The 26,817-nt window shown below is 30.2% G+C and overlaps 3 protein-coding genes across 3 annotated transcripts; 1 reads left to right on the top strand and 2 right to left on the bottom strand.

Annotated features, from left to right (window-relative positions):
- Positions 1–506: 506 nt before the first annotated feature.
- LOC127253492 (uncharacterized) lies at positions 507–4,376 on the bottom strand. Its single transcript, XM_051278114.1, has 4 exons — positions 4,020–4,376; positions 3,275–3,734; positions 3,035–3,154; positions 507–2,142 (listed from the first exon to the last, which is right to left on the bottom strand). Exons 2-4 carry the CDS (start codon positions 3,689–3,691, stop codon positions 859–861), a joined length of 1,821 nt encoding a protein of 606 aa, XP_051134071.1. The 5' UTR covers positions 3,692–3,734; positions 4,020–4,376; the 3' UTR covers positions 507–858.
- Positions 4,377–8,676: 4,300 nt separating this feature from the next.
- On the top strand, positions 8,677–11,768 carry LOC127253607 (uncharacterized). The gene is made up of 5 exons (XM_051278264.1): positions 8,677–8,937; positions 9,559–9,753; positions 9,879–10,001; positions 10,759–10,977; positions 11,133–11,768. The coding sequence occupies exons 2-5, from the start codon at positions 9,589–9,591 to the stop codon at positions 11,547–11,549; spliced, it is 924 nt and encodes a 307-aa protein (XP_051134221.1). The 5' UTR covers positions 8,677–8,937; positions 9,559–9,588; the 3' UTR covers positions 11,550–11,768.
- Positions 11,769–12,291: 523 nt separating this feature from the next.
- Positions 12,292–19,215, bottom strand: LOC127253604 (5'-3' exoribonuclease 3-like). The gene is made up of 26 exons (XM_051278261.1): positions 18,963–19,215; positions 18,648–18,753; positions 18,038–18,114; positions 17,772–17,966; positions 17,539–17,658; positions 17,114–17,176; positions 16,908–17,009; positions 16,644–16,808; positions 16,470–16,547; positions 16,250–16,399; positions 16,082–16,144; positions 15,957–16,001; positions 15,766–15,858; positions 15,585–15,680; positions 15,423–15,493; positions 15,196–15,324; positions 15,021–15,097; positions 14,888–14,928; positions 14,722–14,796; positions 14,510–14,634; positions 14,149–14,229; positions 14,010–14,072; positions 13,871–13,933; positions 13,719–13,794; positions 13,577–13,623; positions 12,292–12,895 (listed from the first exon to the last, which is right to left on the bottom strand). The coding sequence occupies exons 1-26, from the start codon at positions 19,125–19,127 to the stop codon at positions 12,478–12,480; spliced, it is 2,784 nt and encodes a 927-aa protein (XP_051134218.1). The 5' UTR covers positions 19,128–19,215; the 3' UTR covers positions 12,292–12,477.
- Positions 19,216–26,817: the final 7,602 nt, after the last annotated feature.

Raw genomic sequence — 26,817 nt, 5'->3', positions numbered from 1 at the left:
ATAATTTTGAATTTATTGTTCATTAACAAAATTATTTTTTCTATATTGGTCGATTTGATTCATTTATGTTGGCAAACGAATTCGTTTAATAATTCTAATTGCCATTGAGGAGACAAGGTGAAATTCCATAAATAACCTTGTACGAGAGAGAGAGGAGACAGCTGGAGCAATTATTATGGTGCGGTCTATACAATGGAAGACATGCAAAGTGAGGTTTGTTGGCTACAGCAACATCTATATAAGTCTGTCTCACTGTCTCTACTGTCAGGTTGGAGTGTTTCTTAGGAATTTTAGATTTTTTTAATTTAAATAATTATTTAATGTTATATTTTAAATATAAAATAAATTTAAAAAAAATAAATATTGAATTTAAACATTTTTTTAAAAATAAATTATGAATAATAAAAATTTGGTAAAATATTTCAAAAATACAATTTTATTTATTTATTTATTTTCTTAGCTTTTGATTTGAGAAAATTTTATTTAAATTTATATTTAAATAATGTTTAATGGAACATTTTATGAAAAAAATAAATGATACATAGTTGAGGAGATAAAATTATTACACAACATTGCAACTCTCTCTATCTACCTATGACTATCTATATATCAATCTCTATATATATTATGCATATGAATCGAACAACACATTACATACATATATATGTATAGGACACGAAGAACATATACATTTTGCGCAAAGTATAATAGCGTACCTTCTACACTATAAATGTAACGATCGGACATACCAAAATTCTCTTTACACCCGATGGCTCGACGATCCATCGATCGATCTTCGACAATACTTACTCGCTTACTTACGCCTCCTCCGTAAGATTTCAGACCCGAGCACGATCGCTATCCACGAAAGCTCTGTCCGAAGTTCTTGCTCGGGCTCGTCGACGATCCCATTCGAACACTCGATACAATGTGGTCTCGGAGACCCTTAATCGCGTTGTACCTCTCCATCTCATCCTCGGAGTCGTTTTTCCACGACCTCGACGAGAATTCGAACAACCCTCGCTTATCGAACGCGTCTAGAGATTCTTGTTTCGCATTCTCGCATCGTATTCCATTCGCGAATTTCGTCTCCTCCTCCGGGGGTACATTCGGTTTCTTGATTTTCTCGGAAATGGGTTTCCTACCTCGACTTTTATCGACGGAATTCCTCTTCGACCCAAAACTCTTCCTGACGTCGTTAATGTCCAGTTCGATAGAACGGAGGTCACTACCACCCGACGAATCATCGTCATCGTCTTCGACTTCTCGTTCATCGATCTCTTTTGTTTCATCGTTGTGTTGGCACGAACCCGGCGGCAATGTCTCCCGTAGAAATTTCTTGAGCTCCGTAATTTTGTCGAAGCTCGGAGACCCAGGTGGGTTTTCATCTTCGTTGTCACCTGTCGTCATCGTCGTCTTGTATTTCAAATACGACTCGAGTTCGTTTCTTAGTTTCTCCAAAAGCGCATTTTTCTCCTCGAACTGATACTTCGCCTCCGTAAGCTTCATCTGCACTCGTTCCTCGCGTAATACGTCGGCTAATTGAAGCATTTCCCTCTCCTTTTCGACTTCTTCCCGAACCTTAGCGGACTGCCTCTTCAATTCCTCGACGACAGCCTGATCTTCGCCGATTCCTTTAGCCAAATCATCGCAAGCTTGCTCGAGTGCCTTTTGCGCCTTTCTTTCATTTTCTAGCTCTTTCGATGTCTGAAACAGACAAGCCTTAGTCTCGGCTAATTCTCTCCCGAGTTTCTTGTTCAGTCTCTCGGTTTGTCGCCTCAGTTTCTTCTCAGTTCCGAGCTCTTCGGCTATAGCTGCAATGGCGGTATGGATTCTTTCCTGTTCTTTCATTTTCCAGACAACCTTTTCCTCCTCGAACCTTTTTATCAAAATGTCGAGGTTGTCTGGCTCCGATCTTTGTTCTTGGATTAGTTTGCCAACGTGGTTGCAAGCCCGGTCGAGCTCGAATTTCAGGGCCATGGAAAGGGATGAGCTCGTGGAGTTGCTGTGTTGGTCGAAACGACAGACACGAGTCATCACTTTGAGAAGCTCTTTCGAAGTTATGAGGCTGTTGCAGACATCTTTGAGACGATTTTTTGATCCGATTATGTGTCTGCAGGGACTCCGAGGATCGTTCTGTGTCTGAAACGAGATTCGAAGGAATACATTTTCAGGACATTCAGCATTTGATGAAGCAATTATCGCACAACATGTGAAAACCATACCCGAAAAGTATGGGGACAAACCTTACAACACATGTCCAACAAAAAAGTACAAACCATGTTCTTGGATCCTTTCAAGATTTGTCCATTTCTTAATAATCTCTAGTAGGAATCGAAAACAACCAAACATCGAGATTACTAGAGGTGTCGATTAGTCTACCCGCCTTGCAAATTTATGTAATTATCGTAACACCCGAAAACAAAAACTACACTATTCACATGTGCTTTTCACTTCCGAAAACATGATACTCCCTTCGTCCCATAAAAAAGATATCATTTTTTATTTTTATCTATCCATTTTTTTAATTTAGTAATAGTAGTGTCTACTTAATATAATAAATATTTTTACAACTTACAATATATTATACAAATTTCATTACTAAATACGAACATTTTTGTCATTTTTATAACAAATTAATATAATATTAATATTAAAAAAATTACGTGCATAGGAGGTAGTATATGACATTGAAACATGAAATGCCACACAATTCCAACGAAATCATTCTTTACGAAAAATTTTAATCTTTCGAAGGAAGACTAATGCCTTTGAATCGCATAAGACACAAGGGCATACGTAGTTATTCAACATCCGATTTCAGAACACGGTTGCTAATTACAAACATTTTAAAGAAACATGAGGATGATCATCAATAATACTAATTTGAAATAACAACACATAACGATCCAAATAACCAAAACCTTCGATTTCATAAAGTATAACTACACTGATATATATATATATCGAGTCAAACTAACAGAAACTATAGTTTGCAAAGCTTATCAACAGTGTGTTAGCAAAAAAAGAATACCTCCACCAAGCAATTATGGTGTGATTTTGCACCACCCGATTCGCGATCACCCTGCAGAAGCTTTTGAGACCCTGCCGATCCCCTTCTCCTACGGGATCCCGGTTTCAGCTGATCCATCACCTGCAACCATTTCAAACATAAAATTACAGCCATAGATGCAAAGAAAGAATAGACACATTCACAGATCAATTCTACGATCTACATGACTCTTTTCTCGACAAGTTTTGTACACAATCCCACCTCAGAAACAGGACTACGAACCACCCCTTCTTCTCCTCTCATTATTTTCTCTTCTACATTCTCTCTATTTGCCCTTGGCGAAGATATCCCGTCGATCTCCCATAAAGTGGCAGCCAATTTTCGAGCCGACAATGACGCCAACTCCTTCGCCTTATTATCAACATCACTTGCAGCTGATGCATACTGTAATGGATCATCTTTCTCCAGAATTGCCGGATTGGGAAAACCACTTGTTGTCTTCCACACAGGCACTGGAGTAGTTGATCCAACTCTTTTACCCATCAACAAGGCACGCTTCAACCCGTAATTCGCCATTAATGACGACGAAGACGACGATGAAGAACAGCCTCTCTTCCTCACTTTGCAATTCTTCCTTCCCCCAATCCTCACATCCACATTGAAAGTCTGCCTTGGCATTTCTCCGAACACGTACACGGCAATGTGTATATGCTAGTATTTGCTATTATTGTCAAATCAGGAACAGAAAATTAGGGCACGGAAAAATTCCCCAACAATCAAATCCCTAGAATCACTCCAATCAACACAACACAGATGTATATAAAAGAGGAGCATAACCAATCATCAAATTCGATAAATCTAAAGGCGAAAATCAACTAATCTCCGAACACCTTTCGTCAATCAAACCCCCACACATCCTCCTTTCCAATAACGAAAGAAAAATCGAAAAACACAGTTCAAAATCAGTCAAAAAGGAAGATTGTATCGAACATACATACATACATACCCTGAGGCTGAGTTATCGAATTTCTCATGCAAAATTGGGCGTTTTCCTTTATTTGCTGATTATGGGAAAAGGAAAAGGAAGGGAAAGTAGCGGTTGCAAAGGAAAGGAAGGATATAACTGTCAAAGCTTCATCTGGAAGCATACAGTTGGAAAGGTGAGGCCACAATGTGGGAGAGAGAAGAAGGAGAAGGAGAGGAGGGGAGCTTTCATGGCAGTGAATCGATGATCAGCTCAGCAGCAGCATTAGCATTGATTCATTCAGCTTCAGCGCACAACTTTTTGATTGGAAAAGGAAAAGGAAATACTAAATAAATACTATAGAAGACAGTGAACAGTGATGTGTTTCTGTGAAGATATGATGAGAGAGACAGTGGAAGTGGAAGAGAAAGAGAGATGGCGACCTTTATAAAGACGAGGGAGATCACACGTGTCATCCACGTGATCGCTCTATTTAATACCCTCGTTTAATTCAATAAATACTTGTTTATTTTTCCCAAATAATTATTCCTTCCTCTTATATAAAATATAGTATTTTTTAATAAAGTTATTTCTATATAATTTGTCTATTTTTTTTTACTTTGTTTTTTAAAAAAATACGCAATATTTTTATTTTTTTCTTATATGTTAAACACCCTGCAATATTTTTAAAATAGAAAATAAATTTGATCTCTATTTCACACTTTATTTTATCATATTATCCAAATAAAAAAAATAAAATATACATTTCTCTCTGCTACGTCACCTAATTTTTTAATTATCATACTTAATACTGTCCACCTAAAAATTCGTGGCCACGGAGGGAGTATTTTAATTATTTTTCAAATTTAAAATTTTTAGTTTTTAAATTTTAATTAAACAATTTAGTTATTTTAATTTTAATTTATAATTACTTCTATTATATAATAATTATTTTTGTTAATATATTTTTTAATTATTTATTAATTATATACAAAAATTTAATTTTTTGTAGAGTATGTTCCTTTTGTAAATATAACACACATTTTTCCAAATAATTAAGGCAAAATTACATGATGTCCCATTTACCTTAAAAATTACACAATGTTATGTTTTGAAAAACATTGTACAACATTTTTTTATGATTTCGAAACTAAGCGAAAATACACACTTTTTCTAAATTCATGATACAACTACATTATATATTAATTGTTTGTGCTATATATATATGCATACGTTTTTATTTTATCTATATTTATATTTTAATATTAATTATTGGGAGGAAAATAATATGATAAGAAAAAATAATTATGAAAACTATGTTATCTAATTTTTACAAAAAAATAAAAATAAAAATTATGAAATGAATTATTAATCAATCATTTATTTATGTTATTTAAGATATTTCATCGGTATAATTTTGCATAATTAAGTATTTTTTTACAACTAAACATCATCTTTGGACGGAAAAAAATATTTATGTATATTTTAATTTAACACAAAAATATTTCACGTAGTGAATAAAATATAAAGTATTTTTTGTACATTTAAATTAAAATACAATGAGATAGTATATAGTTTACCAAACAAAAAAAAATGAACAAGACCTTAATTATGATGATTCAATCATAGACAATTAATAATTTCTTGGATTTGATAATAATAATAATAATAATAATAATAATAATAATAATAATAATAATTTACTTAGGCGAATCTTATCAGTTCAAAATTATTGTCTATTGTTTGTTGCAATCAAGATTAAATTGTAAGCTAAATTCCACAACCTAATTAATATTATTATACATAATCAATAATTTAAATATAAATTATTTTGATATAACTAAAAGTTGATGATATAATTTGGACTAGGTACACTGCATTTACATGTGATTTATGCTTTCAAGAAATACCACACGACAAATCTTGAAATATGGAATTATATATTCGACATTTTCCTTGTGTCACATTGATTATTAAAAAATTAATTATGATTATATCAATGATAATTACGTGTATTTCACTATTAATTTGCTCACCTATATACCAAAAATTATTTGACACAATTCTATATTAATATTATATAAAAAACGAATATATATACATATATAAATATATTTACACAGAATATATATTACTATTTAAAAATTATCTTTAATATTAACGATACAGTTCCTTATGTCTCGTGTAAAAAAAGATATTAAACAAAAAATTTAAAACAGACACACACTATATTTATTTTAAAATATAAATAAAGTATAATATGTTGTTAAATAATTAAACTTGTAGGTTGTGATAAATTAGTGTATTTTTTTAAAAAAATAATATTTGAATATGATGTTTTGTATTAAAAAAAAAAAATAATATACTCTTTATGTTCCAATTTAATGTATTTTGTTTTTTAGAATATGGATTCCATAGTGCTAATTTCTACATAATATAACATTTAATATGTTATAATACAACAACATATTGTGTTATAATATCATAAATATGCTGAAATATGTATAATATATATTTTTTGTTCACAAAAAGTCAAATAATTCAATATATAATATTATTTTTTTATATTACTAATACAATTTTACTTAACATAAAAAAAAAAAACACATTTATCCCGGTATACAAAATGAACAAACCATTTATTTTCATTTTTTATTCGTCAATCTATTTTGTTTTTTTTAGAAAACTATGTACGATATATTCTTTATTTTTTAAAAGGATTTTATATTTAACAATTATTTTAATTAAAAAATATGAAACAAATTATAAAAAGAAAAGAAAAGAAAAAAGAACACACCACAATTTTTTTCTTCTAATGTCTTCTACTATTTATTTCCTTAAATTTCAATTTAATTCCTATTATTATTATTAGTATTATTATTATATTATTTGAGATATTGGAAATTGGAATACTTTATCAGAACTTTTTAAAGTAATAAATAAAAGCTCTAATTCGATTCTAACTTTGACATGCCTAGAATGCTAATTCACTATAATAATAAATTCAATATTTTTTTTTTCAAAAAAAAACCATTATAAGTTTTAAACAAATATGATAATTATTTATTATGAAAAAAAAAAAAAAAAACCATGTAAATGAACACACTTATCCAAATTAATATTAAGTCAATGACCTTGACGAAAGAAAAACGTTGTGAAACAAATACAAAGGGTAAAATACAGAAACAAGAATGGAATTGAGGGGCAATAATTGCACACTACATTATTTTTCAATAATTTGTTAATACACACAAACAACCCCATATGTGTGTATATATATACATACATACATATATATTGTGTGTGTAACATACATGCATGAATTAAAAACAAGGGGGGGGGGGGGTGTGGTGATGGGCCATTAAAAAAATTGTGGCAAAGATCAATAGGGATTTTATTTTATTTTTAATCACAATATCAAGAATGTCCACAAAACACCCACATATTATACCTAAAGAAAATTACATCACATCACGAGTGTTATTATTATTATTATTGAAGTTTTCAAAAATTAGAAAAAATAGTAAAATAAAAATAAAAATTGAAGATTTTTTCATCTAGATTACAATTACAATATTACAAAAATAGTATATATAAAATACTGGTATTTTATTTTCTTTACAAAAAAAATTGGCATTCGATACAGAATATGTTAGCCATATGATTCTTTATACCTCATATCAAAATATATATATATATATCTCAATTTAAAATACTAGTATTTAAATTTATTATCATTTTAAAAATCTAAATAGAGGTAAAAAAATTTAGAGGAAATATGAAAGTATTTAAGATGTACACATTATTTGGAGAATGATGCAAAGGTGGACATGAATAGATTAGGTGTGATTGTTGTGGAGACATGCTGTCAACCTTGTCTTCACCTTTCTAAAATGTTTCCTAATCAATTAATTATATATATATATATATATATTTCATTGTTTTATATCATTTCCAATTATTTTTAATTTGGAATATATGATTTTTTTTAAAATTCACTCATAATTTTTTCTGACGGAACAATGAAAGAATTGTGATTCGAAAGATAAATATGTTGAAAATTATAAAATTTTGAAAAATAAAAAATAATAAAAATAAGAAGGGTATAAAATTATAGATTCAACCTATACGAATAATCATAAATATATATAATATTATTTTTTTTTAAAAAAATTATTAATTCAATTGGATTCGGGACATAGTCGAATTTGAAACAAATTGAAATTGAGATTAAGGTTTCACTAATTAAGTGGGCCAAGCCCAATAAAAATATTGGGCCGAGCCCAAATACAGGTCCAAGTAAGATTCCCCAAGAGTGCCATTTAGTTCAATTTAAACATTTTCTTTTAATGTTATATATATATATATATATATATTTTTTTTTTTTAAAAAAAAAAGAGTACCAAAAGAAAAACATTTCGGAAAAATTCAAACACATGAAACAATAATTATTATTAGTTGAATATAAGATATACTAATTTATAAATTATTTTTAATTTTTATGTATATATTGTTAAGTTATAATGTATAATATTCATTGTAGAGAATATACTCTTTTAACACTAATTTTTTTTCACTATTATTATTTTTTAATTTTCAAAATTATTTAAAAACAAATATTTTTCCAATAAAAGCTTACATTTAAAGTGAATATAAAATTTAATTTAAGAAAACAAATCCTAAAACCAAATAATATAAACAAAACCATAAAAATTTCTCTTTAATCCTATCCTTCAGGCACTCAGATCACCGCGGCTCGGCTCGGCTCGGCTCTCTTCTTCGTCGTCGCAACAGCGTCAGTCCCTTCGGTCTCCTCTTTTATCCTAAAAGGAGGCAACTGAGAATCCTTCAACCAATTGCAGGAGCAATTTTGGGGCGTGATTCCGAAGTTGCCCACAAAGTGTTTGACGAAAGGCCAACTAACTTGCAAGGCGGAAACGGGCGGGTCTCGGACGTTCCGGTATGTTGATTTAGTGTTTTCGTTGCTTTGTTTGTGCAATTTTTCGTGAAATTCCTTAGGCAAGGTTTTTGTTCGTCCATATGCTTGTTAATTTGTTGGCTTCGGTTTTGGTTCGGTAAATTAGGGTTCGAGTACGGTTTAGAATTATGGCATATTGCTAGCTCTGAATTCAATCGGTTCAAAATCTGCTGCTGGTCTGGTTCATAGATGATATTTCTTCAATTGATTGATTGTTTAGGAGTTCCTATATCTCGTGTAATTTCCTTTCCAATTTCAACGTTAACTCATTCATTCGAATTCTCAACTCAAATTTTGCCCCTTCTGCACGTAGACGGTAGAGGGTTTCTTTCTGCATTTCTGCTTGGTTTCTTGGACTTATACATTGATTGATTAGGGTTGCTTTGCGTTATGGAATATCTGATCAACTGTTATAGATTAATGATGTCAAAATGGTTGGCAAAGCTCGGGTTTTTCGATAGGGGTTTGGTAATTTATCTCTGATTGTTACTTAGGGTTCATAGATTGGTTTACTTTTACCATGAAAAAATGCCTAATGTTTAATTATTTATTCGGTATGATACTTTTATGTCAATTCAAAGTTCATATTTCCGGTACCTTCAGGTTGGTTCGAGGAATTTAGAAAAAGAAGAAATGGAAGGGAAGAAGTATGGTTTGCAGCTTAGAGTTAAGCCGCAACAGAAAAAACAGGCTACGAAACCGCCACTTCCTAAGCCACTTGGCTTTACCGAAGAGGATGATGATAGTGTTGAGAGAGACATTTTGCGCCTCGCCCACAAAAACAAAACAAACAAAGATGTTAGTTCTCTCTCTCGACCAGAAGAAATCGAATAGCTACTTTCTGTTGTTATAACTTTGAATTGTATTTGCTGCGTCGGCATGATTTTTAGTAATTACTTATTTGTTCTCCCATTGATTTTAAGGTTGAAGAGCAGCATAAGAAGGCCCTTGAAGAGGATCCTTCAGCTTTCGACTATGATGGGGTATACGATGACATGAAGGAGAAGCAAATTCTTCCCAAAGTGCAGGACCGTCAGGATAAAAAGGTACGAATACTCTGATTGATTTGTAGTATAATTTTTTTACCGGAAACATTTGTTGGTAGGTTAGTGTGAGAGAACTTCATATTGTAACTAATGAGCGAACAGATAAGTCAAGACCCCTGTTATATATATATAAGCGAGTAAACTTAGTACATTCGTATATTCATTCTTGTTCATATAAATTTCAAAAGTGTTGTTATGTACTCGGTAAATTTGTTCTATCGGTTGGATATATTCTTTCATTTCTTGAATGATTTGTTATTTGGATGGAAAAAGAAATGCTGCTAAGAATGGGGAGCCACTTGGTGGATGTGTAGAACTTACCCAATTATTCTGATTGATGATTAATATCTTCTCAAGATAGGATGGTGGTTTTGATGGTGTAAACATAAATATTAACAAAGGACTTTCCTTACGCGAATAGTGTCTTGAGTTCTTGCTTGCATATGCTTTTAGCCATTGTGATATAAGCGATTACTTGGTCTTTTGTTAACTCCTTTTATGATTAATCTTACTTTTGATTCAACTTCCCACAATTTATTGAAAAAATGAGTTTCTAATCAATAGAAACTAAGGGTTTGTTTAGGGTTTTCTTTTTGTTTAAATAGTGGTTTGAATGTGATGTTTTGTGAGAAGACAATAGTGCATTTTTAGAGGGAATCGCAATTGTTGCATAGTAAAAAAATTGAAATCAAACGATAAGTAAACAGAGCTTCCAATTTTAAATTTAGATTGATAGAGCGACTATCTATATTTGCAGCCTAAATATATTCAAGCACTGATGGAGAAAGCAAAAAAACGAGAAAGAGAACACGAGATCATTTATGAGAGAAAACTTGCTAAAGAGAGAAGTCAGGATGAACATCTCTATGCAGATAAAGATAAGTTCGTCACGAGCGCATACAAGAAGAAGCTAGCAGAGCAGGCAAAGTGGCTGGAGGAAGAGCGGATACGCGAATTAAAAGAGGAGAAAGAGGACGTAAGCTACAAATTCTCAGACTTTCTTCATCCTTCATTTATTTATTTATTTATTTTGGTTCGAAACTATTCTTGTTACTGTTAGTGAGTGAGATATTAACATACTAAGAATTTTGTTTGTCGAGGAATATTGACGAGTCTTTTTCCATTTTGTAGGTTACCAAGAAAACAGACCTCAGTGATTTCTACTTCAACCTGTCGAAAAATGTGGCATTCGGATCTAACGAGGCGGCCTCACAGAAACGAAAGAAGCAATCCGAAGAAGAGGTGGCTCCCCCACCGGCTCAACTTTCTCCTGAATCGACAAACACTGGTTTAGAATCATCTAGAACATTTAAGAGTCACCAAGACGAGGATGCCGAGGATCTTCCTCCCAATGAAAAGCCCGTTTCCAATAATTCATCCGACGATCAAGCCAAAGACAAGCCATCCGGCAGCAACCAATCGGCACCCAACGAACTGAAAAGCAGCGAGGATACAGAGGTTGTGGAGAAGGATCATCATAAAAGAAGTGACGATGCAGTGGCGGCAGCGAAGGCTCGGTACTTGGCGCGAAAGAAAGCCAAGATTTGAAGGTATTTTGAAGAAAGATTTGTGGTTTTTATAAATCTATAATCAGTTAAGTCAGTTGTGTTTTTGGGTACTAAGTTTCGGCCCTGTTCTGAATTCTGATTGTATGAAGCAGGACAGGAATTATGGTTGTTTGTTTTGGTTTCATTTTCGACAGAGGGTTCTTATTGCCTTGTAATGGATGGTAGCTTCTCCATTTATAAAAATTATATTTTTGAAGTATATATTTCTCTTTTTAATAATTGTAAACTTTAATATTTAATACAAATACTTCTATTTGATTATATATTTATCATGTTTATATGTATTTTGTTGTATTTACTTTATTGAATTTTTAAATTGCGCACAAGAACTACAATAATTTATAATATCTCTCGTTTCCATATAAAAAAACAATACAATAATTTTTAAAATATTGCTCAGACTATACTAATAATTTTGTTTATAAAACAACAGTCTTGTTTTTATCTTATTTTTACAAATAATCATATCACGGTCAAGACTATAGTTGTGGGATCTGGGACCCCGAGAAAATACTATCTTATAATACTGATTTTTGACTTGGCGGGCTCAGTTCAAGATATAAAGCCCTTATATTCCTTTCCCAAAACTGTCAATAAAATAACAACACACTTCCAAGAACATATAAAAACACCCTGATCATTCCACTGCAAAATTAGTCCAAACACAATTAATTTCCATTCAAACTAAAGTATAAAATAAGACAGACAACAAGAAGTCCAAAATCCAAAATCATTCCAAAACAACTTAACATCCATAATCAAAATACAAGCACAACACAGCTCTGTTCAAAGCTTTTACGAAACAGGCAGTTCTTGCAAAACACACATACCACAATCAAAATTCAGAAAACAACACAAAATAACACAGATCCTGTGTTCTTGCAAAACATACATACCATCATCATCCTCTAGAACTGATTTCGGGGCCTCCACTGTTTGTTAGGCGTCGGAACACCGCCGCGTCCTCGTCCTCGTCCACGCCCACCGGACTGCCGGAAATTGTTCGCCGCCGCACCATTCCAGTTGTTCCCGCGGAACCCTGAGAAACTGTCCGGCATGGCAGCTGCAGCGGCGCCGGCCGGAACGTATCTATTTCCACCGGATATACTAAGATGATCAAAATTTAAATTGCGCCGCACTGAACCATGCCCCGATCCCCAGTTCGGGGCAAATCTTTGCTGATGTCCAATGCCGGGTCCCGGGACATGATTTGCTCTATCGAAACCTGCTCTTCCTCGGCCTCCTCCCGGAGCTTTAAAGTTTCCGAGTGGCGGCAATCTTGCTTTGACGTTACTGTTTTGTCTCGTCGGAATTTGAGGATGAACTCTGTTTTGTGTCATAATCTTACAGTTACAAAAAGTTATGAACTCTTGGGTGTGTTTGTTTAGAAGTTTGAATTTTGAGTTAAGAATTAAGTAATAAAAATTTTGAATTGAAATAATAGGATGATATAATATTTTGAATGTAAAAATTATGTTTTTGTGAAAAAAAAATTGTGAATAATGAAAATTTGGGAATATCTATAGTCTAGATATTCTCTTTTATTTTTTTAACATAAAAATTTTTATAATAAAAAAAGTCAAAAGTACGAAAACGAAATTAGATGCAGGAGAAAATACTTTCTCTTTTTTTGTTTCTCTTATTGTTTTTGTGTCAATTTCAATCTTATTCTTAAATTAATACTTTTGATCCATCATCTATCAAATTAATTTAATTTTAGTCCCTAATTATATTGAAATATTAGCAAATATAATCATTGTTAAAGTGTAATTTTAGTCATTTGTTAAAATTTAAAAAAAAATGGTAATTAGGGACTAAAATTGATTTAATTTGATAGATGATGGATCAAAAGTTTTAATATAAAAATAGAGAGACCGAAATTGACACAAAGATAAATAAGAGGAACAAAAAATGTACTTTATCACGCATATTTATTTGTGTAGATTTTTAAGAATTGTTGCCGAATAAGCTACGGAACGGAACCAGTTATTCAGGTATCTTCCATACCTCTCGTGCCATAGTGTCGTTTCTTCTATGTCCTCCGGTCGAACGGTCTGTAAAATGCAAAAATGTACCTTACAAGTGTGTCGAGGATTAATGTTTTAACATAGGTTCCGAATGAATTAGAATGTAGGTTACTACTACTTACCTGGCCCGGAATTGTTACACCTTCGAGAAGCCTAGGAATGTGTTGGGATTCTTCCCGGACCTCATGGTACAAACACCTAAACATCCAAAAGAAAGACAATGAGCATGTAAGAACAAAGGGCACAAAAACTTATTACATACTAATTTTCTTACATTATATCCCGGCCGGAATATTCATCATCAGCTTTAATCAAGTCGTGGGGCATGTAAGAACACCTAAACATCCAAAAGAAAGACAATGAACATGTAAGAATGATGCGTGCAAAAACTTATTACATACTAATTTTCTTACATTACATCCCGGCCCGAATATTCATCGTCAGCTTTAACCAAGTTGTGGGGCATGAAAGAACACCTAAACATCCAAAAGAAAGACAATGAACATGTAAGAACGAAGCGCGCAAAAACTTATTACATAGTAATTTTCTTACATTACATCCCAGCCAGAACATTCATCATCAGCTTTAAGCAAGTCGTGGGGCATCACATGTACAAATCCTTTTAGTCCTTCGCTGAAAGAAATAAGTCGTGCATCGATTAATGAAAAGATGCGACACCATAGATACATGTAAAAATAGCAAATTTAATCCTATATAGTCAATTATTGATTTTGTCCTATATATTTCCTTGGCTATGTTTTCGTCTTGTATTTTGTCCAAAATCATTTTTTTGTAAAGCGCAAGATTAAAACACACCTGACCAAAATTATGAGAAAAAAAGTGATAATTAATCGTAAGTGACTAAATTTGCAATTTTCCCTATATCATAGTACAGATAAAACTATTCACTTACATTGTACACTCCATCTTTATCGCATCCTTAATTTTCTCGGACGGTGTTCTTCCGGAGTTGCCCAAACTACATTTCCTCAAGAACAACTTATTTATGCTCTCCGAATTTCTAAGTTTCTCCTTGTCCTACAAGTGTTCAAACAACAATTGTGTCGACAATGTCTAATGTTCGAGGATAGAGTAATTAGGACAACATAATGTTTAATATTACACCTCAAGCTCCTTCTCGAGTTTGCTCGTCTCTGCCAGTAGACGTGTTTCATCAATAAACGGAAGCTTACTTACACCCTTACCACAACAAGAAGCAACAACATTATATACGATAGAAATCGGACAACCAAGGATTCAACATTCTTATTACAAAAACAGCAATTCATACCTGCCAAGTGAACCTCTTCCCATCCAAGTCCGTCTCGAAATCTTGTGTAATAATAAATAGTTGTCAGATACATAAGGTTCTTTCAAAGATATATTCAATTGTGTATAAAACTAACTATAGTTGGAAGACTTACCAGTAGGATAAAAATCGATAATGCTAGAATTTGGATCGGTCATAAGCCCTTTGTATGCTACCGGTAATGCATGGGAGCTAGTGGGCGCGCCGTGAATTGTAAAAACATCGGGTCAACATTAATAGCAGCAAAAAGTTATGTAAGAAACACACCAATATATATACGGCAGCAATACCTTGAAGGCGGGAGGACACCCATCAGTTGGTCAAAGGGCTTAAATGGCAATCCTTTCTCAAACTTCACCTTTGTTTGCGAAAGACCCTTGAAATCGGACGGTAATGGACTATAATGATATGGATAGAACCTGCCATCGAAATTATAAGGAAATAGTTTATGACAAAATCCTTAAAAAGAACAAAACTAGGAAAGATATGTTGCGATATTTTTTGTATACATACGTACCAAGTCCACGAAGGGACTCCGGAAAAATAGTAAAGAAGTGACCAGCAAAGACCCTCTCCAAACTTTGCCACCTAACAATCGAAAGAACGTTAAAAACATGTCAAAATGTTTAATGATCAGACAAAGGTTTGATCAGACTACAAATGTAGTAAGACAACAAACCACAGATTTTCGAATGGTTTCAGCCTCGGCTGAGTCTTGAGCGCTGAATTTGACCCGGTAGTATCGTTCTTTCCATCCTTCTTTCCCGAATTTCACCTGCACCCGAGGTTGTAAGAAGGCACATCTCTCACATATAAAATAAACCAAAAGTCGAGATATAAAGTGTGTAAGAATTAGATACCTTATCAGTTCCAATGAATCCATCTTTGAACAAATCGGATTGTTTCTTCCGAATATCTTGTATTGCTTGCTTTAGCTCCTTCATGTTTTTAATCTAAATCAAAACACATCAAGACATGATCGATAGAATCAAATGAAAGCAAGAAAGCATCAAAACACAAGTAAAGAAGCTGTATGGTCTATGGAAGCTACCTCATCATCATCGGTGATTACCGAAGCTGCTAGAGCAATCGGATCCTACCAAAATATAATACAAAATAAAAATCAACGGCACTTCAATTTTTCGAAAATTTACAAAATAATTAGATTTATCAAACCGTGATAGCACAAACGATATCCGACGACCATCCCTCATCTAGTGCAATGCTCTCCTCCTCTTTCTAAATAAAACGAGATTTCGAAAAGTGTCGATCGGGACAATAAGACAAGGTAAGAAAAGGACATAGATAGAAGGGTTAGCAAAGATTTAGATTCGACACACTTACGGAATCACTGTATTCGGAAATGATTCGTTTTAGCAATCGATCCCTACTCTCCAATCTTCTGTTGAAAATCTTTTCCTCGTACTCACCGATTAGGAGTATGAACCTTTCGACACGTTTTAGCTTTATATATCCACCTTTCTTGTCATCGACCTACGATTTTCAAAATGCTTCGATTAATAATTGCATTATCAAAATGCCCGAAAAAGTTCATAGCCCTTACCCGTTGCATGTCGACCAAGTAACCACCGAAACTCTCGAAATTATCCTTGTAAACTTTCATCATCAAATCAATACAACCCTATAGTGCAAAAGAAATAGTTATCGTTTTAAAGAACCAAATACGATGACAAACACGCATGTTGTGAATTTTTGGAAATATTACAAAAGCACGAACCTCTCGAATTTCAAGACTCGGCAAATGAGGAAGGAAATCATTTCCGACTAAGAAACACATGAAGATGAAATCATCAATCATTCTATCGACGTTGGCGATATTATCGCCACATATTTCACAAAATTCCAACGCCAAATATTCTCGGAGCACCCATAAGTTGATGAACTGCAAATGCCGAACATAAAATTCGCCTAAAATTTATTAACATGCATACAAATTTTTAAAACCAACTACATCAAGCGATCTTTTGGTGGCAAGACATACCTGATAAGGTTGCTTTTTAATACATGCTATCTTGTCGGATTCTTGCGGAGGATTCACAGACGCAAGTGCTCGATGGTGTTGATAATCAGCGGACAATACTTCCTATGGACAAACAATCGAACCACTTGATTTGGTAATATATAAATTTAAAAACAATACTTTAATTTCGATACGAAATGTATATCGCGGCAACGGAATTATCTAACCTCTCTAAGGATAGAAAAATGGAGTTCGTGTGTCGCCAATCCAAGCATGATCAAGTCCGCATCCTACATTATTAGAAACATTATTGAGCAAAATGAGAAGCAAAATTTCTTACACATGAATGAACAATCAATCATTCACAATCATCAATTTAAAAAAAAAAAAAAAATTGCAATTAGTAATACTTCAACAATCGTCACAATATAATCTCGTAAATTCACAATTCAAAAATATTATCTTGACTTATATATATATATATGAAACCCTTAAAGCGGTTAGACAAGACAAATCGACAACTTTAGTATACGTGCAAGATTCAACTGCGATAACGGAAAGTTCTATACAAAACTAGCAACCGAAAAAGATCAAAAACAACAAAAAACATTACAAATTCCAAAGTTGATTGTGTATAATTAATATCGCCTACCAAACCATAAAGGCAATGTCGTGTATTGGGATCGTAACCCGGCGACGACCGTTGTGCGCGTATGAAGGACATTATTTTGTGTTCCCCCTCGCCGGGAACATTGTCATCCGATAAAATAACCTACATATGTAAAAAACATTACATTTCAAATGAAATTAAAAACATCATTGGTTAACTTTTTCGAGCAATCTTTTGTATCACAAGAATAAAGAAGCTTCTTAATCTCAGACAACCTTAATGTTTGCCCAAGCTCGATCACCGCCGAATATTCGAGACTTGATGTACTCTTGAAGCTTCTTGGACAACATGTGCATAAATTCAGTCCCGGGAGTGATGATATTTGAATCAGAAACGTCGGATTGTTTTTTAAGTGACAACATTTTCCCCTGCTTCTCAAACTCTTGTCTTAATTTTTGTTCAATTTCTTCCTACATTAAACACATCAAAGATTGATTTAGAGACAAATGTGGATAAGTGTTTGCTCGTATATAATTCGTACCGCCATTTGATTGTCCTTCGAAGTATGAAATCGTCGCGCTCTTTGTTGATTCATCTTGGCTCGAGGAGCAACTCCGTCTACAACATGTAATATCTTTATATGAGTACGATTCATTACATTCGAAATCTAACTAATAAATAATATGATGGATGTCTATTTGAAATTAGATTTTACATTGAAGTTTATAAAACAATGGATCTCATTAAGATCTTTATAGAGCATTTGAAATGATAAAAATCGAAGCTTTGAAAATTTGAAATACATCAGAATTACGAAAGAAAATAATTCTTTACTACCTGCTTCATATTTTTCAAAATATATATATATATATATAAATTCTCCATAAAAATTTTCTCCAACAAAAATATTATTTAAATTACAAATCCAAACCTTCAAACCAAATCAAAATTTTAAAAAATAAATAAATAAAAAAGATAGACCTTTTACATAAATACATTGTCGATCTTGAAACCCTACTTACCCAATTCTTTTAGATCCATTTTAGGCCATCATATAATCTATCCCATGATATGTTAGGACAACAGTATATATATATATATGTGTGCATATATAGAGAGAGAAAGAGGAGAGAGAGAGAGGGCGTTAATACCGATGGCCATGACCAGAAGCTTCCGTGGCTTAACAATGGCGAAGAGACGATCAACGTAATCGAAGACACGCCTGAACACTTCCTCAAACGACGTCGGAGGGAAAACCTTAAAATCACCAAAAAGAAAAAAAAAAAAAGAAATCCTCAGCCACAAGCTCTCGATCGAGATCCAGTCGAACCGACGAAATTTACAGAAAACTAAACGTTAAAATTAGGGTTTTCAAAATTCTAACAGTAATCCACAAACAGCTGTGTCCCTAAAACCAAATCCTAATTAATTTCGAAAATTAGGTCATTGAAGGAAGAAATTATTACATCATCTTCGGGATGAAAGCAGGGGTGGATGATCCCGTTCATGTCGAGGTAGAGATTATCGAACTCCAGGCCTCCATTGTCGGAACTTCGTCGATCTTCTTCAGCGTCTGATACAACTTTGGGGTACTTGTTTACTAACCATCTGTAGAAGGAAGGCACGCCCATGTCCGAATTCTTCTTTCTTCTCTTCTTCGTCGGTGGTGCTGTCCGAACGCCGCCGTCTGTCTGTCTGCGTACTTTCTACAACGACGGTTCCGACGCTAGAAATGATTTCTTCAAGAGTTCCAAAGTGGAGTGCAGTCATATATGCTGTCAGGAGGAGGTTGAAAGAAAGAAAATATTTGTAGGATCCTAGGACTTGGAGACCTGATGAAAATCTGGCCGTTGATTGGTTTGGTGCGTGGTTGGATTTTATTTCGCGGTGCTGAAGTCCTCGGATCTCTCAACAGTGAATTATCTGCCTAATCATTGTTTTTATTAGAAAAAAAGAAAAAAAAGACTTATTTAGGGTGCGTTTGTTTACGTATCAAACTCTATTTGAATTTTATGTTTCGAAAGAAAATATACATTTTTTTTAAATAAAATATTATATTATATATTATTTAAATATTAAATTTAAATTATTTTTTCAAACTTTATAAAAGATAACAAATTTTAAATTTTATATTATTTTTTATTTTGAAATGAAAATAACACTAATTACGAAAAATAATTATCCTTCTTATCCTATAATAAAATATTTATTTTTTATTTTAATTTATCTCATAATAAAGTATTAATTTTTTTAATAATTGTACATATATTACAAATACTCTTATAATTTACAGTATATTATACAAATGTGATTATTTTTATATCACACAATACAAATAATATTATTTTAGTCATTTTTATTTTATTCCTACTTATTATACTCCCTCCGTCTCTCACACTGTATCTGCTACACTGTAGACACGGAATTTTAGCAGGGATGTAATTAATAGATAATTAAGAATATATTAGTGAAAATAATTATCTTATAATATTAATAATTATAAATTAAAATTAAAATAACTAATTAGTTTAATTAAAATTAAAAAAATAAATTAATTAAAAATTTTAAAATTAGATTAAAGTGTGTAATCATTTATAAAAAATGAAAGTGACATGAATGTGGGACGGATAGAAATAGCAACGTGGACATGGTACGTGGGACGGAGGGAGTAGTATAATTAATATTTTTAAAACTTCGTGCAAAAAAACATACGGATATGTAATTATGAGACGAGAGGAGTATATGTAACATGGGTATCATTTCGTAGAAAATAAAATTTTAAATAATAAAAAATATAAAAAATATATTTAGTTATTTATAATTAAGAAAATTAAATTTGTAAAAAATGTGAATTTTAAATATAAATAAAAATATTTATTTTAAAAAAATACTAAAATTAAAATGATTTTAAGTGGATTATAATTACATGTGATGTTATATATTATAAAATTAAGAGAAAAAATTAATTTTGGTCCCAATATAATCAAAATTTATCAATTGTGGTCTCAATATAAAAAACTCATCAATTTTGGTCCCAATATAAAAAAACTCATCAATTTTAGTCATAATATAAACAATTTCAATAAATTTGGTCCCATTATAAATAATTTTAATCAATTTTGATCCTACCGTTAAAAAACTAATGGAAATTGCTGACGTGGACGTGACGGAGGTGACGTGGCAGTTGACCTGGAAAATACACGGCCATGTTGTTATATGGTATATTTTAGTGTATAATTATATATGATCATGCTATTACACGGTCATGTACAATTATACACGGCCATGTTGTTACTGGGTCATGTATATTTCAGTATATAATGTATAATTACACAGCCATGTACAATTATACACGGCCATGTTATTACATGACTATGTATATTTCAGTGTATAATTATACATGACCATGTTGTTACACGACCATATATAATTTTACACGGTCGTATACTTTTCTGTTTCGGTTTAAAATTTTAATTTGTTGTTATATTTTTAATTTTTTCTTTTTGAATTTAGAATAGTTGATATAGTTAAAATGAAAAAAAATCAACAATAATCATAATATAATTAAAATATATAAATTTTAGTTCAAATATGAGTATTTATCGAGTATGTTCTTTTGGAAGATTTTGTCTAAAATTCTACTATTTAGCAAAAAAAATTCTCTTACAAACATCCAATTAATGTATTGAAATAATAAATTAATTTTTAATACTACTATAATATATAAAATTAAAAAAATAGTTGTGTAATTGAATGTTTGTAAGAGAAATTTTTTTTGTGAATAATAAAATTTTAGACAAAATATTTCAAAAAAATATATCTTATAAATTTATATATTTGAATTAAAATTGACAAATTTTAATTATATTATAATTACTATTGATTTTGTCAATTTTAACTATATTAACTATCTTAAATTCAAAATAATTTTTTTAAAAAAAAATATAACAAAAAAAGTAAAATTTTAAACTAAAATAAAAATGTACATAGCCGTGTATAATTGTATATGGCCGTGTAACAACATGACCATGTATAATTATACACTGAAATATACATGACCCTGTAACAACATGGTCGTGCATAATTATACAATGAAATATACATGGTCATGTAACAATATGGCCGTGTATATATGGCCGTGTATTTTCCAGGTCAACTGCCACGTCACATCCATCACGTCAACGTCAGCAATCTCCATTAGTTTTTTAATGGTAGGACCAAAATTGATTAAAATTATTTATAATCGGACAAAAGTTGATTGAAATTGTTTATATTTGGACCAAAATTGATAAATTTTGGTTATATTGGGACCAAAATTGATGAGTTTTTTATATTTTGATCAAAATTGATAAATTTTGATTATATTTGGATTAAAATTGATTTTTCTCCTAAAATTTATTAAATTTATATATATTTATTACCAAAAAAAAAAATATGCTAATTGAAGTAAGACAGGAAAAAGGAAAATAGAGATAATTAAAATGGAATGAAAGAATATCATTTAATATAAACTAAAGAATATTAAAAAAAAAAAATTTAAAGAAAAAAATTACTCTCGTCATTCGAAAATAATAGTAGTACTGTTTAAAAAAAAAAAAAAATGTAACATGGAAATTAACACAGACGCATCGTCAGCGTTTGTAATGATTAAAATCTGCCGTCACTTACACTTGACTCTTCGATATACTCCAAAAATAACTCTAATTCGATTTTTGAGCTCAGGGTCAGTTTAGGCATAATAGCAGATATTTTTGATTTGTTTGGTTTTTACGGGTTTTAATTTTTATTTGAATTTGAATTTAAATACTATTATTTCTAGTATTGAAATTTATATTTAATTTGATGAACTTGATTTTTTAAAAAATAGATAAAATATAATTTTTTATAATTCACCCTTAATTTCCCATAATCCTCATACTATTAAGGGTTGTTTCTTTCGATAAATTAAAAAAAAAATTAATTTGAATTTGATGGAATATATTTTTTTTTTTCAAAAAAATAAGAGTGAAATAGTAAAATTTAAAATTTTTTTGAAAAATCAAAACATACCCTAAGTTTTATGCATCTGCTTGCATTATTGGTTCATCATATTGGGCTGATGCCAGTTTTGGGCCGATTTACTTTTCAATTTGCATGAGCTACGTACAACACTATTTTATTAATTTTAATTGGACGTGACAAAAATAGATACGCCACAATAATTTGATATAAATTCGATACGAAATAAACTTTTGGATCAATGATTTTGATCCCAATTATATATGCGGATTAATACAAATTCGACACAATAATTAACTTCCTTCGTCGCGCATGAAATATTTTTTTTTTTTTTATTTTCGTCCGTTTACATAATTTGTCTTTTTTAATTTTAGGAAAAGGATTACACTTTTGATCAATTTTTCTATTTTATAATTTATAATTTTTTTAATTTGATTAAATTATTTAGTTATCTTAATTTTATTTTATAATTATTTTTATTAATATATTTGTTAATTATTCATTAATTATATTTCTCCTAAAATCTAGTGTCTATAGAAGATAATATATAATAATTTTATACTTCCTTCCGTCCCACATAATTTGTCCTTATTTTCTATTTTCGTCCGTCCTACATATCTTGTTCTTTCTATTTTTGGAAATATAATTATGCACTTTAATCACATTTAAATTTTAAATTTTATAATTTTCTCAATTTTAATTAAACTATTTTCTTATTTTAATTTTAATTTTAATTTATAATTATTTTTATTAATTAATAATTCTTTTTACTAATATACTTCTTAATTACTAATAATTATATTTTACCTAAATTTTCGTATCTACAGTAATAAATCTAAAATATTGGAACGGGGGAGTAAAATATAGAAAGTTTTAGACCTAAATAAAATTTTTTATTATTAAGGAAATACATAAATAAAGATTTTGAGTGGATCATATGTGATTTATGATTTTATATGGTGTGAAATGAATTAAATTAATTTATATTAATTAAATATATTTTAAAATTAGTCAATTTTACTAAATACAAAAATACAATATTTGTTATGAAACATCTAAAATAAAAATTGTATACTTTATTGTGAGACAAATAAAATATTATTTTTTAATATATTAGGAAAACTTAAATAAATACTCACATTTGGACCAAAAAATATTAAAAGTATGTTTATTTGAATAATTTTTCATATTCATGTAATTTTTTTTCTAAAAATATTAAATATTAAATTTTAGTTTAAATTTTTTATATTAAAAATGTCAATTTAATATTTATTTATATCACATAACTATTTTAATTATTTTATTATTCAAATTAAAAAAAAAAAAAATCCAAACACCCTACCAAACAAATCCATTTTAATAAGCTAACTTTGCTCTTTTTTTTTCACAAATTTTGAAATAATTGAGTACACGTCATCACATCAAAATAAACATGAGATAAAACAAAATATAAAAAGGTGGTACGCACACCACGTCTTCATTCACACAGCTTATTCCCAGAAGATCCCGGATCTCAGAACCCGATCAATCAAATCCATTGATATTATAGACCAAGACAGAAATCGACGGTATAGATTGATCAAAATCCGGTGCTCCCGCAAGCTTCCAAGCACATCCACCGCTTTCTTACAAGTCGCCGTCGGTCTGCTGTAAAGACCTAACAAATTTGTCAAGTTTGTGAGACTAATTTAATACAACCTTACACATATTCAGGAATCTTTTTTAAAATAAAATAAAATAAAATAATAATAATAATAATAATAATAATAATAATAATAATAATAATAATAATAATAATAATAATAATTTATTAGGACAATTAATCATGACACTCTCCGACGATAAAACAAGATTTTCAATTATTCACACTATGTTGTTTACTTACCAATTGACAAAAGTCCACCTCATTGACCTCAACCTTAGAATCATAGTTCCGTTTACATCTAAGTTTCCAAAGATTTTTGGAATTTTGTAGATTTTAAAAAAAATAAAATAAAAATAAAATAAAAATAAAATTGGAATTTTGTAAATTTAAAAAGAAAATAAAAAATTAATAGTTGATTTAATATTTTAGGAGAAAAAAATGTGTATTTCATATAATTTTTATTTTTTTAAAAAAAAGAATAATACTAATAAGTGAAAATTAATTATGTAAACATAAACATAAAAACTAATAGTTATAGAATCCTAAAAATAATTTTTATTTTAAAATTAGACAAAATTTACATAGTTCGTCATAACCAATCCAAAAGGCAGAGCTAGTAAGTCCTGATTTGATTTTTTTAAAGTTTATTATTAAGATAATTTAAATGACTGTTTCACCAAAAAAAAAATTAAATCTTAGGTATTGAGTTCAAGTCTTACTATCTTCAATTTGTTGTTGTTTACATACAAAATTTATTTAATGACCTTTATTCCTCTTGTACGAGATGGAGCATGTTTGATGTCATATTTTTAACAATTTTAACTTTTAGATGACAACGGTTATTCAGTTATAATATACTTGGACAAGTCAATTAAACTTGTCTTTTGGTAATAGATTCAAAAGATTATAAGAACATGTGCATGATCCATCGAGATTCACTCCCACCAATTCGATGAGATTCACCCCCCACCAATTCGATGTTGTCATTTTTTTATTCCTTTTTAACACAATAGAAAAAAGATGACACAACAACAACGAGGTAAAAAAAGAAGAGTAAACAATGGGAAGAAGATGTTGCACCAAAGGCGAATGAAAGTCATTACTAAATAGTTATATATTGTTCCATCCGTCCGGTTATTGTGTCTCGTTTACCATAAGAATTTATGAGAGATATAATTAATAAATAATTAAGAATTTATTAGTAAAAATAATTATTATATAATAAAAATAATTTTAAATTTAAAATTAACATAACTAATCAGTCTAATTAAAATTTAATATGTGATTAAAGTGTATACTTCTTTTTAAAAAGAAAAATAACAGAATAAATTGACAGACGAAAATAAAAAGATGAATATGATAAGTGAGATGGAAAGAGTATCTTTTATTAGTATAATACATTTATAATTTAAAATAATCATATATTGTTATTGTTATCAAAAAGAAGATTTTATTTAGCAAAAGTTAACGAAATAAAAAAAAAAAAAAAAAAAAAAAAAAACTTTGAATTAAGGCTTAGTTTTTAAACCTAGACCCAAAATTTCCCAATAAGTACAATTATAAATAAAAATAATAAAATGAAAGCTAAACAGGAAAATTAACTTGAATTAGGAGTTCAATTAATGTAATTATATATTTTTAATATTTTAACCAAAAAAAGGAATTCTTTTGGACCTGATGCGTCCGCCCCTGGTCAAGTCGCCCACTTGTAGTTAGCTAAACGACTGCCCATATAAACTGCAATCAATAAATAAATAAATAAATAAATAAATTATATATGGGGCTTGGGGGGTGCGTCCTTTTATGTTATTTTATTATTTAATTTTAAATAAAAATAATTTTTTATTCTTAATTTTTTGTGCCTTTTTTTCTAAATATATACTAAAAACTTATAATATGTTAGTATAAAAATAAATAATAAGTATTATGATAGATTCATTAAATAATCAATAAAAACAACATGGTTAATAAAAAACTAATTATAAATTAAAATGCAGATAATAATACTAAAGTCAATGTCTTGATTTAATCTTATCAAATATTGTTTTTGATATGAGACTCAAATAAAAAAATTTCAAACTAAATCCAAATAAATACAGTACATTCTAAACTTCATATTTGTATTTTAATTTCTCAATGAAATTATTTTAGAGCCTAAATCTGACTCCCACAATTTATTATTTCTTTGTCCAATCTTATGTTTGATTTCTCCATAAAAATATATATATATAACAAAATATTGTATTTATCAAAAATATTTTGAGAAAGTTGGAACTGAAATAGTATTTATTAAATTAAAACTTGTATTATTAAGGCAACTTTGAGACATTCAAAACACCAACTCTTGTGAGGCCAATAAACAATTAAATAAATAAATGTTAGGAGGCAGAATATGTACGGACGTAGTAACGTAAGGGGAATTTATTGCCAGCACAGATCGATTAATTACATAAAACCCTCCCAAAAAATAAATTAATAATGACCCAAAACCGTAGAAATTAGTATGCTCTAGGTACGATCAAATTATGTAAGCTTAAAAGTTATAAAGTTTGCTCACTGAATTATTCATTTTACACAATTATCATTATATATAATATTTATTAGAAAAATTAATATCAACATAAAATACGAATTTTTATGTTACTAATACCATTACTCATATTTTACAAGAAATTTTT

Source organism: Andrographis paniculata, unplaced genomic scaffold (assembly GCF_009805555.1).
Source record: "Andrographis paniculata isolate CXL003 unplaced genomic scaffold, ASM980555v1 Contig51END, whole genome shotgun sequence".
NCBI classification, from domain to species: Eukaryota; Viridiplantae; Streptophyta; class Magnoliopsida; order Lamiales; family Acanthaceae; genus Andrographis; species Andrographis paniculata.
This window is presented reverse-complemented; position numbering and strand designations above follow the sequence as displayed.

What these genes read in the sequence shown, in the direction of transcription:
- LOC127253492 (XM_051278114.1), bottom strand. Translation starts at nt 3,691, where the DNA reads ATGCCAAGGCAGACTTTCAATGTGGATGTGAGGATTGGGGGAAGGAAG. An exon ending in TTCGTAGTCCTGTTTCTGAG is followed by an intron (nt 3,155 to 3,274) that starts GTGGGATTGTGT and finishes AAATGGTTGCAG; the next exon opens with GTGATGGATCAGCTGAAACC. An exon ending in ACCATAATTGCTTGGTGGAG is followed by an intron (nt 2,143 to 3,034) that starts GTATTCTTTTTT and finishes ATCTCGTTTCAG; the next exon opens with ACACAGAACGATCCTCGGAG.
- LOC127253607 (XM_051278264.1), top strand. Translation starts at nt 9,589, where the DNA reads ATGGAAGGGAAGAAGTATGGTTTGCAGCTTAGAGTTAAGCCGCAACAG. An exon ending in AGGACCGTCAGGATAAAAAG is followed by an intron (nt 10,002 to 10,758) that starts GTACGAATACTC and finishes CTATATTTGCAG; the next exon opens with CCTAAATATATTCAAGCACT. An exon ending in TAAAAGAGGAGAAAGAGGAC is followed by an intron (nt 10,978 to 11,132) that starts GTAAGCTACAAA and finishes TCCATTTTGTAG; the next exon opens with GTTACCAAGAAAACAGACCT.
- LOC127253604 (XM_051278261.1), bottom strand. Translation starts at nt 19,127, where the DNA reads ATGGGCGTGCCTTCCTTCTACAGATGGTTAGTAAACAAGTACCCCAAA. An exon ending in GCTTCTGGTCATGGCCATCG is followed by an intron (nt 18,115 to 18,647) that starts GTATTAACGCCC and finishes TACATGTTGTAG; the next exon opens with ACGGAGTTGCTCCTCGAGCC. An exon ending in CGAAGGACAATCAAATGGCG is followed by an intron (nt 17,967 to 18,037) that starts GTACGAATTATA and finishes TGTTTAATGTAG; the next exon opens with GAAGAAATTGAACAAAAATT.